At 39.9% G+C, this 17150-nt stretch overlaps 1 protein-coding gene across 7 annotated transcripts in view; it reads right to left on the minus strand.

Moving 5' to 3' along the window:
• kif13a (kinesin family member 13A) overlaps positions 1-17150 on the minus strand; it is a 319077-nt gene that overhangs the window by 214878 nt on the left and 87049 nt on the right. For all 7 annotated transcript variants that reach the window (XM_072560889.1, XM_072560887.1, XM_072560888.1 and 4 more), the window contains exons 3-4: positions 12650-12662; positions 7864-7924 (exon numbers count right to left, since the gene is read on the minus strand). In XM_072560889.1, the coding sequence (XP_072416990.1) occupies positions 7864-7924; positions 12650-12662 (74 nt within the window). The remainder of the gene's footprint in view (positions 1-7863; positions 7925-12649; positions 12663-17150) is intronic.

Here is a 17150-nt window from a genome sequence, read left to right on the forward strand (position 1 = left end):
ATAGCGTTGGCAGATAAATTTAAGAGTAATCCAAAGAGATTCGACAAGTACATCAAGGGCAAAAGAGTAACTAGGGAAGAGAATAGGGCCTCTTAAAAGATCAACAAGGTAGTCTGTGTGGTAAAAACAAATGACTGCAGATGCTGGAAACCAGATTCTGGATTAGTGGTGCTGGAAGAGCACAGCAGTTCAGGCAGCATCCAAGGAGCAGCGAAATCGACATTTCGGGCAAAAGCCTCCTGATGAAGGGCTTTTGCCCAAAACGTCGATTTCACTGCTCCTTGGATGCTGCCTGAAAAGGTAGTCTGTGTGTGGACCCACCGAAGATGGGAAAGACACTGAACAAATATTTCACACTGTCTCAAACTTTATTGAGGTTTTTTAGGATCTAACCAAAAACAATGGAGTGTTATGTGTAGTCAAAATAGACTTAACAAAAGCCTTCGACAAGGTTCTGCATGGTGGACTAATTAATAAAGTTAGGTCACATGGGATTCAGGATGAGCTTGCCAACTGGACACAAAATTAGCTTGATGTTAGGAGAAAGAGGGTAGTGGTAGAGGGTTGTTTTTCAGATTCGAGGCCTGTGACTAGCAGTGTTCACAGGGATTGGTGCTGGGTCCACTTTTTTGTCATCTCCTTAAATAATTTGGATAAGAATTTAAGAGGCATGATTAGTAAGTTTGCAGGTGACACCAAAATTGGTGGTATCGTCCACAGTGAAGAAGGTTATCTAAGAGTGCAAAGGAAACATCATCAAGAGGGGCAGTTGGAGTTTATTCTGGATAAATGTGGGATAATCATTTTAGTAAACTAACAAGGATCAGTCTAAAACAGTTATTAATATAGAGGCCTTGGGTACTGTTGTCAAACAGGGACCAAGGGGTTTAGGGACATAGTTCTTTGTAAGTTGCATCACAGGTAGACAGGGTGGTTAAGGTGTTTAGCACTCTTGCTTTCATTACTCAGATACAGCAGTATAGCAGAGCATAAGAGTTGGCACGTCATGAAGAGGTTGTACGGGACATTGGTGAGGCCACTTTTGGAGTGCATTGTACAATTCTGGTAGCCCTGCTCTAGGAAGGATATTATTAAATTGGATAGGGTTCAGAAAGTTTTCACCAGGATGTTGCCAGGACTGGAGGATTTGAGGTACATGGAGAGGCTGAAGTGTAGGAGATTAAGGGGCAACCTGACAGAGGTTTATAAAATCGTGACAGGCATAGAACCAGTGAATAGTAAAGATCTTTTCCCTAGGGTGGGGGTCTTAAAACTTAGTGGCATAATTTTAAGGGGAGAGGAGAAAGGTTTAAAAAGGGACCTGAGGATCTTTTTCACACAGTGGTTTGTATGTAGAATGAACTGTTAGTGGAAGAGGTAGATGCAATAGGAAAAAGTATCGACAGATATGGGCTGAATGCAAGCAAGTGGGACTAGCTTAGTTTGGGAAAATGTGTTTGACATGGACCAAAGGATTTATTTCCATGCTGTGTGACTCTGATTCAAGAAAACAGAAGTACCAGAAGGCATCAAAGTGCTTGCTGCTACAGTTGCTCAAAACTCTGCAATCACTTCTTGTTGTGTGTTTGATTCAATTCAATAGTATAGACCTGAAACTTTTTTCCTGCATTAGACATGCACTTACTAGCACTGGAAAGCAAGCATCAGATTTAAAAAATGCTGCTCTCAACATACATGAGCAACACAAACTGATCAAGCAAACGAAAGGAATATTTGCCACTCAGTAAGCATTACACCAGCATCAAAATGTAACATTCAAACTTCACAGTTCTTTGCATCTTCCTTGTTGTAATACAATTATACAGAAATGTTTTAAAAGTCACACTGATACTGTGCTGTGAAAATGTGAGACTGGGCTTGGTTGATCAATATACTTGGTTGATCAATACCAGAGTGTGCCTGGAACTCGGACTCACCCAACGCAAAGAATGGGAGGAGAACTGAGGTGATATGAAGCTTCTCTCATTTTCCTTCAAACAATCAGATAAAGACAAAAAGATTTTGATGCAGATGCTCAGATCAGTAAAAATGGACAACAATGCAAAAGATTACATATCAAAACAGCAACCATATAAAAGCACTGTGACGGATTACTGAAAACACCTCTGGAAATGTGGCTCAATTTAACCCACACTGATGACACTAGCAGCATCTCTTCTCACCCAATGTAATAAAACCAATACAAAACATGTTTTACCTAGCTGGTATCAATCCTTTATAAGCAGTGATCCACAATCCCAAGATCACATGATTTCTAGGAAGCTAGAGGCAAATTAATTCAGCAACGTTATAATTATGACTGTTAAAGCATGCAAGAACAATTCAGTAGTTCTAGAGAAGGAAAGTATTAACCACTTGAACTCTTACGTTAAATGCTCAATTCCTCACCAAGATAGCAGGGCAGTTTTAAGATGTTTAGTGCCCCAAACATAGCTTTAATAGGCATTAAAATGCTCAGGGAAAAAAAGTGAAGACTGCAGATGCTGAAGATCAGAGTCGAAAAGTGTGGTGCTGGAAAAGCACAGCAGATCAGGCAGTATCCAAGGAGCAGAAAAATCGATGTTTCGGACATAATCCCTTCACCTTTCTGGCTAAAACATCGATTCTCCTGCTCCTCAGATGCTACCTCCGTGTTGCGCTTTTCCAGCGCCACACTGACTAAAAATGTTCAGTTCGGAAGTGCTGGAACTTTCAAGAAGGAGCAATTAGTCATCTCCAGCTGGTCACACTGACAACTTGGTACTCCTGGCTAGCACCAAACTGCTAGTGCCACACAGCTGACAACTGAATATGAGAGCAAAGGATTAAGAATGGCATTGTTTAATTGTACATCAGAGCCAATTATTAATAAATAAAAATGAAGTTAAGAACTATATAAAATGCTAAAGTTTTATAAGTTGAGTGGAACTACAAGCAGAGTCACCATTTTAAATATAGGCTTACTGATCAGGCTGCAGTTGCACATTCCTACCCTTTTTTGGTGTGATCCTGTTTTAAAACCAAACTGAGACAGTGACACACTGGATACTATCAATATCCCTTAACTCAAAAGATCAAACAACCCAGATCCCAAATGCTGGTTTGCATCGTAAGCGGAAGCCTTTTCACATTTCCCAAAAAAATACTCTCGGAACAATGCTTCTCAACTAACAAAAACAACTTTAAGTACATGCAGCACTAAAAAGGATTCTACTGTATTCCTTTCTAGTTATGCCCAAAGCAATAACAGGGCAAACAAATATGAAATAATCCCACACAACTTTAACAGTATAAAACAGCTTTTCCCCATTAACACCAAGTTATCTTTTGTGTATTAGTGGGCTGACTCCTTTCATGGACTAGTTTTAGCAATGGTTGTATTTCCAAAGATGAGTTTCTTGTAACCAAGACACAGATCACAACGGCATTAGTTTTATGTAAAAAGCCTATAAAAGGCCATACAAAGTGTATCACTGGTATTCTACAATACTTTATCTTTAATTGCTGACATAGATGGATACATCAGAGTCCTGCACAAGAAGAATGCATATAAGATAGCAAAACTATTTGAAGTGGCTGCGAAGAAAATCATTTTCTACTGGTCTGCTTAACAATCAACTCAACTTCAGAGTGGGTGGCCGTCTGGCTAACTGTACAGCTATGCCATGTGTGCTCATGGACAAGTCATAAAAACCTGAGGGGAAGGGCTAGAAAGCTTAATTATTATTTCTCCTCTTACAGGCTCTCGTTTGTCTGGTTACTAGTCTCTCTCAGGAAACTATATGTGTTACTCAATTCTGCTGCTCAATTTTGTTGCATCCTAAGCATTGCAATAACAACTCCAAACCCATCCGACTGTGTCTTTATTCCATCCATTATAAAACAATAGTACAAAAGCAAAATAACATGGACTCTAGAAACCTAAAATAAAAACAAAATTAAAAGTCAAGATGACGTGTTAACTCAAGATTATCACAAATTACACATCTGTTACCAAGGCTTTTCCCTTCCTGGTTAATGCCATGAAGGTGAAAGTTGGAAACGAAAATCTTTTTATCAAGAATTTCCACCTCATCGAGAAGGCTCCCAGCCATTCCACATCTAACAATTAACTCTGAAAGGTATCATATGTGACCACAGTTGTAACATATTCAAAAACAGCGATTGAGACAACCCTCAACATTTTCAAAGAAGCAACCCAGGCATTTGAAATTAAAGTCAATGTTAACCAATCTTTTGCAAACTGTACTTTAATAATCTATCACCACCATCCTTGGGCCGTACCCTATTTATATACTAGGTTTTGTTGAAATCTGCCCATTAGCTTTTAGGATATATTGTTTACAGACAGACTAAGCAATAGGGCGAAAACATTACCTGACAATCAAGTGGGCCGCTTTGTCCTGAATGCTGTCAAGCTTGAGTGCCGTTGGAGCTGTACCCATCCAGGCAAGAGAGTATTCCATCACACTCCTGACTTGTGCCTTGTATGTGGTGGGCAGGCTTTGGGGAGTCAGGAGGCAAGTTACTCTCTGCAGTGTTTCTAGCCTCTGACTTGCTCTTGTAGCAACTGTGTTTATGTGGTGAGTGGAGTTGAGTTTATGGTCAATGGTAAACCCCAGGATTTAGGTAGTGGGGAATTTAGTGATGGTAATACCATTAAGTGTCATAGGTAGTGGCAAGGTTATATCATATTGTAGATGATTCTTGCCTGGCATCTGTGAGGCATGAATGTCACTTGCCACTTACCAGCCCACACCTGGATATTGTCCAGATCTTCTTGTATTTCAAGATGGACTGCTTCAGTATCTCAGGAGTCGCAAATGAACATTGTGCAAACATCGACAAACATTCCCACTGGTCCAAAGATGTGCAGGTTAGGTGAATTGGCCATGCTAAATTGCCCATGGTGGTCAGGGATGTGTAGGTTAGGTGCACTAGTCAGGAGTAAGTGTAGAGTAATAGGGTTGGGGAATGGGTCTGGATGGATTACTCTTCGGAGGGTCAGTGTGGACTTCTTGGGCCAAAGGACCTGTTTCCACACTGTGAGGACTCCAGGTTTCTGATCTTATCATGGAGGGGAGGTCTTTGATGAAGCAGCGGATATTTAGGCCAAAGACACTACCCCAAGAAAGTCTGGGAGACATGTCCTGGAGCTGAGGTAACTAACCTCCAACGACCATAACCATCTTCCTATGTGCCAGGTATGACTCCAACCAGCAGAGAGAGTTTGTTCAGGCTCAGTGATACCATATTTGGTCAAATGTGGTTTTGATATCAAGCACGGTCACTCACCTTCCCTCTGGAAGGTAGGTCTTTTGCCTATATTTGAACCAAGGCTGAATGAGGCAAAGAGTGGAGTGGCCCTCGCAGAACCCAAACTGAACATCACAGAACAGGTGTTGTTTGAAAGCACCGTTGATGGAATCTTCTCACTTGACTGAGAACTGAAAGGAGCCTATTGGGGCAGTAATTGGCTGGGTTGGATTGGTCCTGCTGTTTATGTCGAGCACACACCTGGAAAAATTTCCACTTTGTCAGGTTGATACCAGCGTTAGAACTGTACTGAAACAGTTTGGCGAGGACAGCAGCAGATCCTAGAGCACATCAGTATTGCCAGAATCTTGTCAGGGCCCATAGCCTTTGCAGGAACCAGTGCTTTCAGCCATTTCTTGATATGACATGGAGGGAAGCGAATTGACCAAAGTCAGGTATCTGTGATGCTGGGAATCATGGAGGAGGCCAAGATGGATCATCCACTCAGCGCTTCTGACTGAGGACTGCTGCAAATGCTTTAGCCTTATCTTTTGCACTGATGTGCTGGGCTCTTCCATCATTGAGGATGGAGGTACTTGTGGAGCCTCCTCCTTCAGTGAACTGTTTAATTGTCCACTGGATGCGGCAGGACTGCAGACCTTAGATTTGATCAGGTGATCGTGGAATCACTTGGCTCTGGCAATCACTTGCTGCTTTTGCTGTTTGACATACAAATAGACCTGTTTGGTAGCTTCACTAGTTTAACACCTCATTTATAGGACTACCTGGTGCTGCTCCTGTCATGCCCTCCTGATCTCTCCACTGAACCAAGGTTGATTTCCTGGCTTTATAGTAATGGTTAAATGGGGAATATGTTAGGCAATGAGGTTGCACATTGTACTGGAGTACAGTACTGCTGTTGATGGCCCACAGCACCTCTCAGCTGCCCAGTCTTCAGCTGTTCAACCTGTCTGAAGTCTGTCCCATTTCGCACGGTGATAGCACCACACAACACGATGGAGGTTATTGTACATGTCAAGGTGGGACTTCATCTCCACAAGGACCATGTGGTGGTCACTCTTACCGATACTGCCATAGGCAGATGCATCTGCAGTTGGCAGATTAATTCAGAGGAGGCAAGTATGCTTTTCTATTTTGTTGGTTCCCTCAACACCTGCTACTGACTCAGTCTAACCACTATGACCTTTAGAATCCGATCAGCTCAATCAGCAATGTTGCTGCCAAAACACTCAGTGGTGGATGTTGAAATCCCCCACCCAGAGTACGCAATGTGTCCTTGCCACCCTCAGTGTTTCCTCTAAGTGTTGTCCAAGTGGTACTGATTCAAACAGCCGACGGAGGATGGTCCATGGTAATCAGGAGGTGGTTTCCTTGCCCCTGTTTAACTTTAGGCCACAAGGTGTCATGGGGTCCACACACAATGTGGAGGACCCCCAGAGCAATTCTTCCCAACTGTACACCACCATGCCTCCACCTCCACTGGATTTGTCCTGCTGATGGAACTGGACTTATCCAGGGATGGTGATAGCGATGTCTAGGACAATAATGTGTGGAGATGTGATTCCATGAGTATGACTACATCAGGCTCTTCCTTGACTAGTCTGTGAGACAGCTCTTCCAATGTTGGCACTACCTTCCAGATATTAGGAAAGAGGACTTTGCATGGTCAACAGGGCTATTTCTGTTGCTGTTTATTCCAGTGTCTAGGTCAATGTCAGACGGTCTGTCTAGTTTCATTTCTTTTGAGAGACTTGCAGCCATTGGCAAAACTGAGTGGCTCGCGAGGCCATTTCAGAGGGCAGGTGAGAGTCAACCACATTGCTGTCTGTCTGGAGGTCACATTTAGACCTGACCAGGTGAGGATGGCTGATTCTGGATTTGTCCTACTGATGCAACCGGTCTTATCTGGTGATACTGGTGTCTGGGACAATATGTGAGAGATGTGATTCCATGAGAATGACTACATAAAATACATTCAAATCCATCCACATGTGCAAAATAGTTCTGGGAAATTTAGATTAGATTAGCTTACTTACAGTGTGGAAACAGGCCCTTCGGCCCAAGTCCACACCGACCCGCCGAAGCGCAACCCACCCATACCCCTACATTTACCCCTTACCTAACACTATGGGCAATTTAGCATGGCCAATTCACCTGACCTGCACATCTTTGGACTGTGGGAGGAAACCGGAGCACCCGGAGGAAACCCACGCAGACACGGGGAGAACTTGCAAACTCCACACAGTCAGTCGCCTGAGGCGGGAATTGAACCCGGGTCTCTGGCGCTGTGATACATTCAAAATACATTCAAAATACATTCAAATCCATCCACATGTGCAAAATAGCTCTGGGAAATTTAAAGACAGCTCTAATTAAAAGCCAATTTAATTTACAGTTGCAGGTACTGCTTTCGCAGTTTCTGAACATTTCCTAGGAAACGTTCACAAAGTGAAATGTAAACAAAATCCAAAAATGAGAACAATTATTTGACAGGCTTATCACAAGTACTCCAGGCGTGCACACATACTAAATACACATGCAATTAACGGTATTACACAATTTCACAGTTGGTTAAAAAAGGCTCACCTGCATACTTCGCTTTGTTAGTTTCATCCATGGACCAGAAGCAATGATCAAAAGCAAACACCTATTTAAAAGAAAGTTAATTATTATCCTGATTAATAATTACAGAACATGCAACTGAATATGGAAGGATTTCTATTTAACTTCTCCTTTCACTGCAAAGGATAACCTAATCCAACCACAAAAAGCAGAATGAAAGAAAAATGTTTTGCATAAAAAATCTTGTGTTGTAATGTTTCCAAAACAATTTTACACTAAGTTTGTTTGAAAAAAAGCAATGCATCATTTGCTCTATTAAAACATCCTTTTCAGCAAAAGCACAAGTACATTGTGGGCAATAAATTACCAGTCATTGTATGAAGAATTGCAGAGTATAAATTGGACTTGGTTAAATCTTTGTAGCCCACTAAATGGCAACAATTGACCCAACTCCAAACATCCCCAGCAGCAATCATCAATATTTGATGGATGTCAACGTAACAATAACTTAAAATACACTTGGGTTCTTTCAGGTTGGAGGAGGGTAGAAAAAATCCACATGACCAAATTATGACAGAACCAGATGAATTCCTTAGATACCAGAGTCTATTGACTATTTTAAATTTCTAATACTTTGCATTTTGCTTCATCACCCCAAAATGTCTTAAATGACTTCACACAAGGACTATTTGAGACAGAAATGTTCGACTACCTGCGCAAGAAATGGTCCATACAAGACAATTAACTAAAATAATTCAATAATACTTGATGCTTGCATTGCAAGGAACAAAGTCAGTCATCATTTTAGTCATGTGTCTTGCTTGTCCATTAAACAGAACCAAGAGATCTTGAATATCCAACTTGAAGAAATGAATGACATCTGGATAAATGTAAGGTATTGCATTTTGGTACAAACAAGGATAGAGTTTATATATTTAATCGTAAGGCCTTGGGGAGTGTTGTAGAAAAGAGGGACTTAGAGGTGTAGGTACATACTTCTTTGACGTTTGCGTCACATATAGACAGAATGGTTAAAAAGATGGTTGGCACACTTGCCTTCGTTGCCAGGCCTTTGAGTGTAGGAGTTAGGAAGTCATTTGAGATTGCACAAGACATTACTGAGGCCTTTTCTGGAAGACTGTGCCCAGTTCTGGTCGCCCAGTTATAGGAAAGGTATAATCAAGCTGGAGGGGAGGGTTTAGGAGAGACTTACCAGGATGTTGTCAGGTATGGAAGATTTGAGTTATATAGAAAGGCTGGATAGGATGGGAGTTTTTTTTCACTGGAACGTAGGAGGTTGAGAGACGTTTATTAAAAATTGAGAAGTGTAGATAAAGTAAATGGTATTGCCTTTTCCCTAGGATGGGGGATTTCAAGACAAAGGGGCACATTTTTAAGATGGGAGGAGAGAGATTTTAAAAAGACATGAAGGACAAATTGTTTTACACAGAGGGTGGCTCGCATGTGGAATGAACTTCCTCAGGGTACAATTACAACATTTAAAAGATAATTGGATAGGTGCATAAATAGGAAAGATTTGGAGGGACATGAGCCAGGAGCAGGCAAGTGGGACTACTTTCATTTGGGATTATGCTCGGCAGAGACTGGCTGAACCAAAGGGTGCTGTATGACTATATCCATGCAATGTCTCAAATACAAATTTAAAAGTGGAATCACTCCATGACATGTTAGAGGCTACCACGGACACAGATTGAGGAAGCATAAAATTTTCAACATTAATTTTGAATCACTGCCAAGAGAAATGAGTTAGAAAGAACTATAATAACTGTTTTAAGATTCCTAGCTTAACAATATAGCTGTGTGGTTTCTCCACCAATGAAGTATTTATTATTTTATGTCTGTAAATTATCTGCAAGATATGCAGCTTCACAATATTAATTGCAACACTCGGCATTGAAAATTCCCACCCTTACCCATTGTGGAGACAGGAACCTTGTTTATGACAATCTCAACCCAATGTAATGAATCTCTAAATTCTGTTTTTCTGTAATGACCAGAGTTTGAGCTTGGCTGAATGAATGCAGTGATACAATCAGCTTAAGTGAGGGAAAGAATGAGCAATAGAAAGGGGGGGGGGGGGGGGGGGGGAAGAAAGAAAGTGAGGGAGGAGACAGGAGAAAGAGAAATATTAGCACATACACACAGGCCTTTCAACATAAACACGGAAAAAAAAAAGTGGAGAAGAGAGGCAAAATAAAAGGATGGATACACACAATAACGTAAATGAAGGCAAAATCAAAATCAAATTTCAAGTATGCTGGAAACTAACAACCCAGCTAAAATTAAGAGTGGTCATTTCAATCAATGCTCTCCCCCTAAATCATTTAGCACCACAGTCCCAACAGAGGTTCTCTGCAGACCTATCCAGTCAGTCCCATTAGCTTATTCTACCTCAAACCAGAAATATCATTAAATTGCCTTTTTAAATCATCTCCCATTCCATATCCATAGACAGTGTGTTTGCTCGCTATGTAAATAAAAGTTCTTCCTCACACCCCCACTTTCTCAAAACGGTAAACATGTTCCCTATTTCTTGTACTATCAGCTAATGGGAACTAATGGAAACCAGTAGGAAGGCAACTTCAACTCCGTTCTGGAGCGGCAGCAGCATCTTCAGAAGCAGCATGGCTACACCAAGTTGGCCAGCCTGTGAAACCTGGAGTGGGACTTTCACTCCCGCATGGAATGGGACTCTGGTGGCACATGGAATGGGTTGATGCAGCCCAGAACAGGAGTCTGGCAGCAACATTGCATGGGTTAGTGTTGTCTGGAGCAGGACTGTGACAGTGGCATGGCGTGGGCTGGTAAAGCCCAGAGAAGGATTGTAGCAGCAAAGAAGGAAAAGCTGGACTACCAAGTTATTTCTTTTTTTAAATTTTAAGTTCATGTGAATGATGCCTATGCATGGTAACAATACACAGCTTTCACTGTATTTTATACTGAATACACGATGATAAAATGATTCAAATCAATTTTCTTTGAGTATGTCATTTAAATATTTCATAATTTTGTACTGTTATCAAATTACACTCGCACTTCCTATGCTCCAAAGAGAACAGCCTCAATTGCTCAATTCTAATCCAGTAGCTAAAAGGTTATCCCAGAACAATTCCAGTAAATACATTATCCAGGGTGCTCATGTCCTCTCTAAATTGTCACAAAAAGAAGTAGAGGTGTTACACTACTTGCTGCCTCATCAACATTCTATAAACGTGGAGTATAATTTCCATTTTTTGTACTCAATGCCTCATATTGAATCTGTAGATAAGCATACCATCTTGCCACCTTCAAAAGATCCCTCAGTCCTTATGTCCTTAGACCCATTTTAGAACTGAGTCATTAAGCTTACATTATGCCTCCAGCCCTTTCACCAAAATCTATCAAAAAAACTAGGAGCAGGAGTAGGCCATCTGACTCTGAGTTCACTCTGCCATTTAATAAGATCATGGCTGATCTTTTTGTGACCTCAGCTCTACTTACTGCTCTATCAACATAATATTTTAAACTTTAAAGGAATTAAAGGTTATCTCTCTTAGCTTTAAAAACAATGAGGAAGCCTCAACTACTTCATTGAGCATAGAATTCTACAGATTCACAACCCTCTGGGAGAAGAAGTTCCTTCTCAATTCTGTCCTAAAGTCGTTCCCCCAAATTTTGAGATTGTGCTCTCTTGTCCTCATTTCATCCACCAGTGGAAACATCCTCTCTACTTGTATCTTCATCTATTCCTTCATAATTTTGTGTGTTTCTAAAAGATCCTCCCCCCACCTCATTTTTCTAAATTTCAATGAATATAATCCCAGCCTACTCAGTGCCTCCTCAAAAGTCATCCCCTCAATTCCAGAATCAACCTTGTGAACCTCCTCTGCACCCCCTCAACTGCCAGTATATCCTTTCTCAAGAGACAAAAACTGCACACAGTACTCCAGGTATGGCCTCACCTGCACCCTATACAGCTGCAACATAACCACTCTGCTTTTAAACTCAATCCCTTTAGCACTGAAGGGCAAAATTCCATTTGCCTTCTTAATTGCCTGTTGCACCTGCAGACCAACCTTCTGTGATTCATGCACAAGGAAACCCAGGTGCCTCAGCACAGCCACATGCTGCAATTTTTTACCATTCAAACAATAGTCCTTTTTACTACCAAAATGGATGACTTAACATTTATTAACATTGTATTTCATCTGCCAGATGGAGTATCATATTTGCCTTTTGTCTGGCCATTCCGAGAGCTGGTCTATATACTGTTGTAGGTTGACATGATCATTCTTTTTTTTGCCACATTTCCAAGATTGGTAGTACAGGCAATTTTTAAAATTTTGCTCCATATTCTAATACCAATTTATACTGTCAAAACAAAATTCAGCTAACCCTGGGGAATATCACTATCTTGTTGAGTTTGATAAATAATCATTTATATGATCAATGTTTTGTCCTTCAGCCAATTTTTTAAAAAATCCAAGCTGACACCAACCATTTTGCTAAGCAAACTGAAGTCTCAATTTGCTTTGTCTCATTTTCCCTCAGATTGCTTTACTTTCATTGGTAATAATATATTGATTTGAAGAAATATCACTGTAGATGAGCATTTTCACATAGAATCAGGAGACATTTTGTTAAATAGTTCAGAAATATATATTATCTTGCTTAACAACTCACGAGACTCAGAACTAGAACTACACTAGTTATGTACGAAATTTAAAATACAACACAGCAATTGTTCTACTACTGCTGTACAACTTTGCGTTCTGTAAATATAGTCACCCACAGAAGTTGCCATACATACCTTAGGTCCTTTCCTGAAAACGCAAGATCAATCCACAAAGTAAAAGTTATTGATGCGAAGGATGACAAATCCATCACCAGTCACATGGTAGGTATAATTTGGGAAAAGAAAAGAAGAAAACAAGATCAATTTTCTGAGTATTTGACAGACATCAGATCCCCTATTGAGTTTTAATATCCAGCAACATTCATTTTCAGTACGAGCTTAGAAAATCATTTTAACAATCGTGCTGGACTTGACACTATGGTTAGGATTTCAGCTTCACATGACCTTATTTTTGAAATTGCTTTATATTTATACAACCCGCAAAAGATAGCAATAAACAAAAAACTTTATTTAAGATGTCTAAGGTCAAACATAAGCAAAAACCACCTTTCTCCAATTAAGATTCCAGCAGATAGTCATTTTCAAGGCAATTGTCTACATGAACAAAACTGCTGCATTTACAGGATAATGCAGGAATGCTAAATAAATGACAAATCAGGTCCAAATTACATCTAAAGATCTTGTTGAATTAAACTACAAAGGGTAAAGCTTCTGCTGCCTATAAATATCTGAAGAATTCAGCTAACTCCAACCTGGTGGATACATCCACACTAACGACTACTTGGCAAAAATCAAGAATGAACACTTAGCTGTTGCTCATGAGATTAAATTCTTCTATGAAACACTATCCACAGATTAAATCACTTACAAAGATTATAACCAATATGCCTTAGAACATATCTGTCAACAGTAATTTGATTAACAATGATATAATTGTATTTGGTAGCGTTTTACTAAAGAGTTCTCTGTGCACTTATTACCTTCCATTGCACTTCACTTAATCGTGATCCCAATAATCAGACACGCAATGATTAATCCTCAACATACATTAAATACATACTTATGTAATCCGTACCATCCTGCTAAACGTTTGTGGTTAGTAAAATTCCAAATTACATTTTATGGACAGTTACTTTAATAAAACCAGCTTTAAACAGCCATTAACAAAATTTCAAGGCGTAAACTTTCTGCTTGTAGTGCCAGAGTTTGGGCAACATCATACGGCAAATTGGTTCAACTAGAAGAAATCATCCCTCCTGTACTCATTGATATACATATATTATAGATATAATATACATTATATACATACATAAATGTGAATGGTGGACATACATATACTATAAGAGGGAAAAATTATCCAATCATATCAAGGAGCCAATTTCCAAATGACCCAGGCATTCACATTGTTTGACTATGTGGAGCAAAATGGTCTCATTGCTCAAAAGGTCCTGGATTAGTGGTGCTGGAAGAGCACAGCAGTTCAGACAGCATCCAAGGAGCTTCGAAATCGACGTTTCGGGCAAAAGCCCTTCATCAGGAACGCCCGAAACGTCGATTTCGAAGCTCCTTGGATGCTGCCTGAACTGCTGTGCTCTTCCAGCACCACTAATCCAGAATCTGGTTTCCAGCATCTGCAGTCATTGTTTTTACCTCATTGCTCAAAGGAACATTCAGACATCAGGGCAAAAGATGCTTCTTGACACATGACTGCATGTTCAAGAGCATATTTCAAGTTACTGGTTGGAAATTACTTAGCACTCTTGCACATTCTTCAAAATTTACAAGTTCAGAAAATGTTAATGAAATAACTATCATAAAACCACAGAGGCAAATTTCACTGAAGACTAATTCAACAACAAGCAAGTCTGACCACTTAGCCAGTGACAAAACAGGTAACAATTTGTTCCAAAAAACACTTTGAAGTTTGGAAAATGTGGAAACAATCAATCATTAATAAATCTGCTCAATTTCTCCCCTCACAACCAGTGCAACATCTCTCAAACTTGGAGATAATGAGGACTGCAGATGCTGCAATGTCAGTCAATAAAGTGTTGTGCTGGAAAAAGTACAGCAGGTCAAGCAGCATCACAGGAGCGGGCAAGTTGATGTTTCAGATCGGGACCTTTCATCAGAACACTTCTCAAACAAAAAGCTTACCATAGGGGAGGACTTGCAAAAGGGTTTTCTGTTATACAACTGCTCAGAGATCAAAAAAACAATTCTTGCTAATTTTAAATTTACTGCATCTTATTTAATAGTTTTCTTGAACAGTCTTTTATTATTATAAATTCCTAATGAAACTGCCAGCAATTAGCCAATGGTGTAATTACTTAGAACTGTAAAGAATTAACCATTTTACATGGTGCTTCAATCAAATGCCTTGCTTTTATTTTAAGGTACTCCATATTGATGGAGCATGCTTGAATTGTGATTAAACCTTTTATGTAAGTCGATATGTTCATTGATATATTCATTTTGGATGTGTTCCAGAATGTACTGGTCCTTCAAACTACACTTTCATGCAGAAATGGCATGGGGTGGGGCTGGTGGTGATGGTGATTGTGTGGGGGGGGCGCGGCAGCACTGGTGCATAAAAAGGTATTTATCACATTACAGTGAGATATCAAAGTGAATGCATATTACAGGCTTGATATATTGTTTACCAATGGCATCGTAAATCAAGACTAATCAAATGCTTCGCAGTCAAGTATACATATCAGAGTGGTGTTTGATTGCACGGTGACCAACAATGGAGAATAACATCAATGCTAAATCAGCAGGGTTTCAGAGCTCACTACTGAAACTTGAACACATAGTAACCCAAGTGTCACCGAAGTGACATTTTTCAAACATGATCTTAAATCAAGGCCTCTCTTGCACTCCCAGGTGAATTTTTTTTTTAAATCCTGCAATTTGAAAAGCAGAAGAACTTTCCTAACAAAAATTAAACTCTGAATTAACATTGTTAAAACAGCTTATTTACTCACATTTCACTCCTGAATGTGGAATCCACATCTTAAGTCGAAATGACTGACTGAAGAAGAGAGCAGGAGGAGACAAGGCCATTGGCCCCTGGACATTAGGAGAATGACAACTGATCACCAATTATGCTTTTTTTAAAGTTTATCTTTGATGGAAAGTTGAGGATGCTGACAAGGTCAATGTTTGTTGACCATCAGAAAGCAACAGAATCATGGAAATATAGGGAGGTGTAGTTGAGATCGGTCATCACAATCTCATAAGCGAGAGGAATAGACTTGAAGACCAAATGAAATTTCCTGTGTCACAACAGTAATTCAGTGGCTGTGAAATCCTTTTACACAACCTGAAGGTGAAAAGTCAAAAGTCAAATCTGATCATAGTCAAAATAAATTTGAAGAATAGCTTCTCATTCAAATGCCACTACTCTGAAGAATGCGTTTCTGTCCCCTATTAGCCATTTACACTGTAGTTCCTTGGTAAAATGGTCTGTAGATATGGAGTCAACTTCCATTTGTGCACGGACAACATACAAGTCTGTAGTCTCACCCTTGGTGTTCACTCGACCAGACTGGATACTCATATGCAATGGTGGATGCCCTGTAAACTCCTTCAGTTCAAACGTGAGGAGATGAAAGCCATTTCTTTCACAAACTGCATAAACATGCCATTGACTTCATCACTATTAGGTCACAACTTAAGGTTAAATAGGACTGCGTGCAACTTCATCACCCATCCAAGTTTAAATTCTCGCCCCACTATGAAAAGGTTGTACACACTTGATTTGTATAGCATGGTTTATCTCCAGTGTCACCTATACCTGCGACCTAACAACTCAATTTCGCCAAAGTTCTCCTAATCACTGCTTTCAATACTCTAAATTTCTTCCATCCTTATCTTTTCAAATCATATTTGCCCATTAATACCATCAACGATTTCCAATAGCATAAAAATTCTCATTCTAAGGTCCGTCATGGACTTTTTTTTTTAAATATCATCGTAGCTTCAGTCACATCCCCTGCAAACTTTTCATTTCTCTTCTTTTTGTATATTCCCACTCTGCCACTCTTCCCAGATAAGCTAACTCAATAGCCATCTGCATAATTAAGGGTTATGGTGAAAGGACGGGTAAGTGAAGCGGAGGCCATGAAAAGATCAGCCATGATCTAATTGAATCGCGGAGCAGTCTCAAAAGGACCAGATAGCCTACTCCTGCTCTTAGTTATTCTGTTCTTATCAAATTCCTTCAGGAGCATTTCTCCCACCTTTTAAAGATACCTCAAAACAAATTGCTCATTTCCCTCCTTTGCTTTGTGTTAGTTTTACCTTCTGCTCCTCTGAAATGCCTTGGAACTTTTTGTTTTAATATTAAACTTGTTATCAGCTAATGTTTACTAAACAGTGATGGAAAATTGCATTATATTCATCAAGCGGAAATCATTTCCTTCCACTATGTTCTAAAAATGGAACAATTTTAATGGGGTTGTAGGAACAGGGAGACCAAGAGCTGAATGTATAACATTTTGGAGCAGAACAATAATGCCAATTTGCCCAACCAGTCCATGTCAACACTTGGGTTCCTCTCAACCTTCTTCATTTAACTGTTAGGATAACACCCTACTCCATTTTCCCTTTTATGCTGTTGAGCTTTCCATGAATACATGTACACAATTCACATCAATATATATCTTGCGAT

The sequence above is a fragment of the Chiloscyllium punctatum genome, chromosome 41, assembly GCF_047496795.1.
Source record: "Chiloscyllium punctatum isolate Juve2018m chromosome 41, sChiPun1.3, whole genome shotgun sequence".
NCBI classification, from domain to species: Eukaryota; Metazoa; Chordata; class Chondrichthyes; order Orectolobiformes; family Hemiscylliidae; genus Chiloscyllium; species Chiloscyllium punctatum.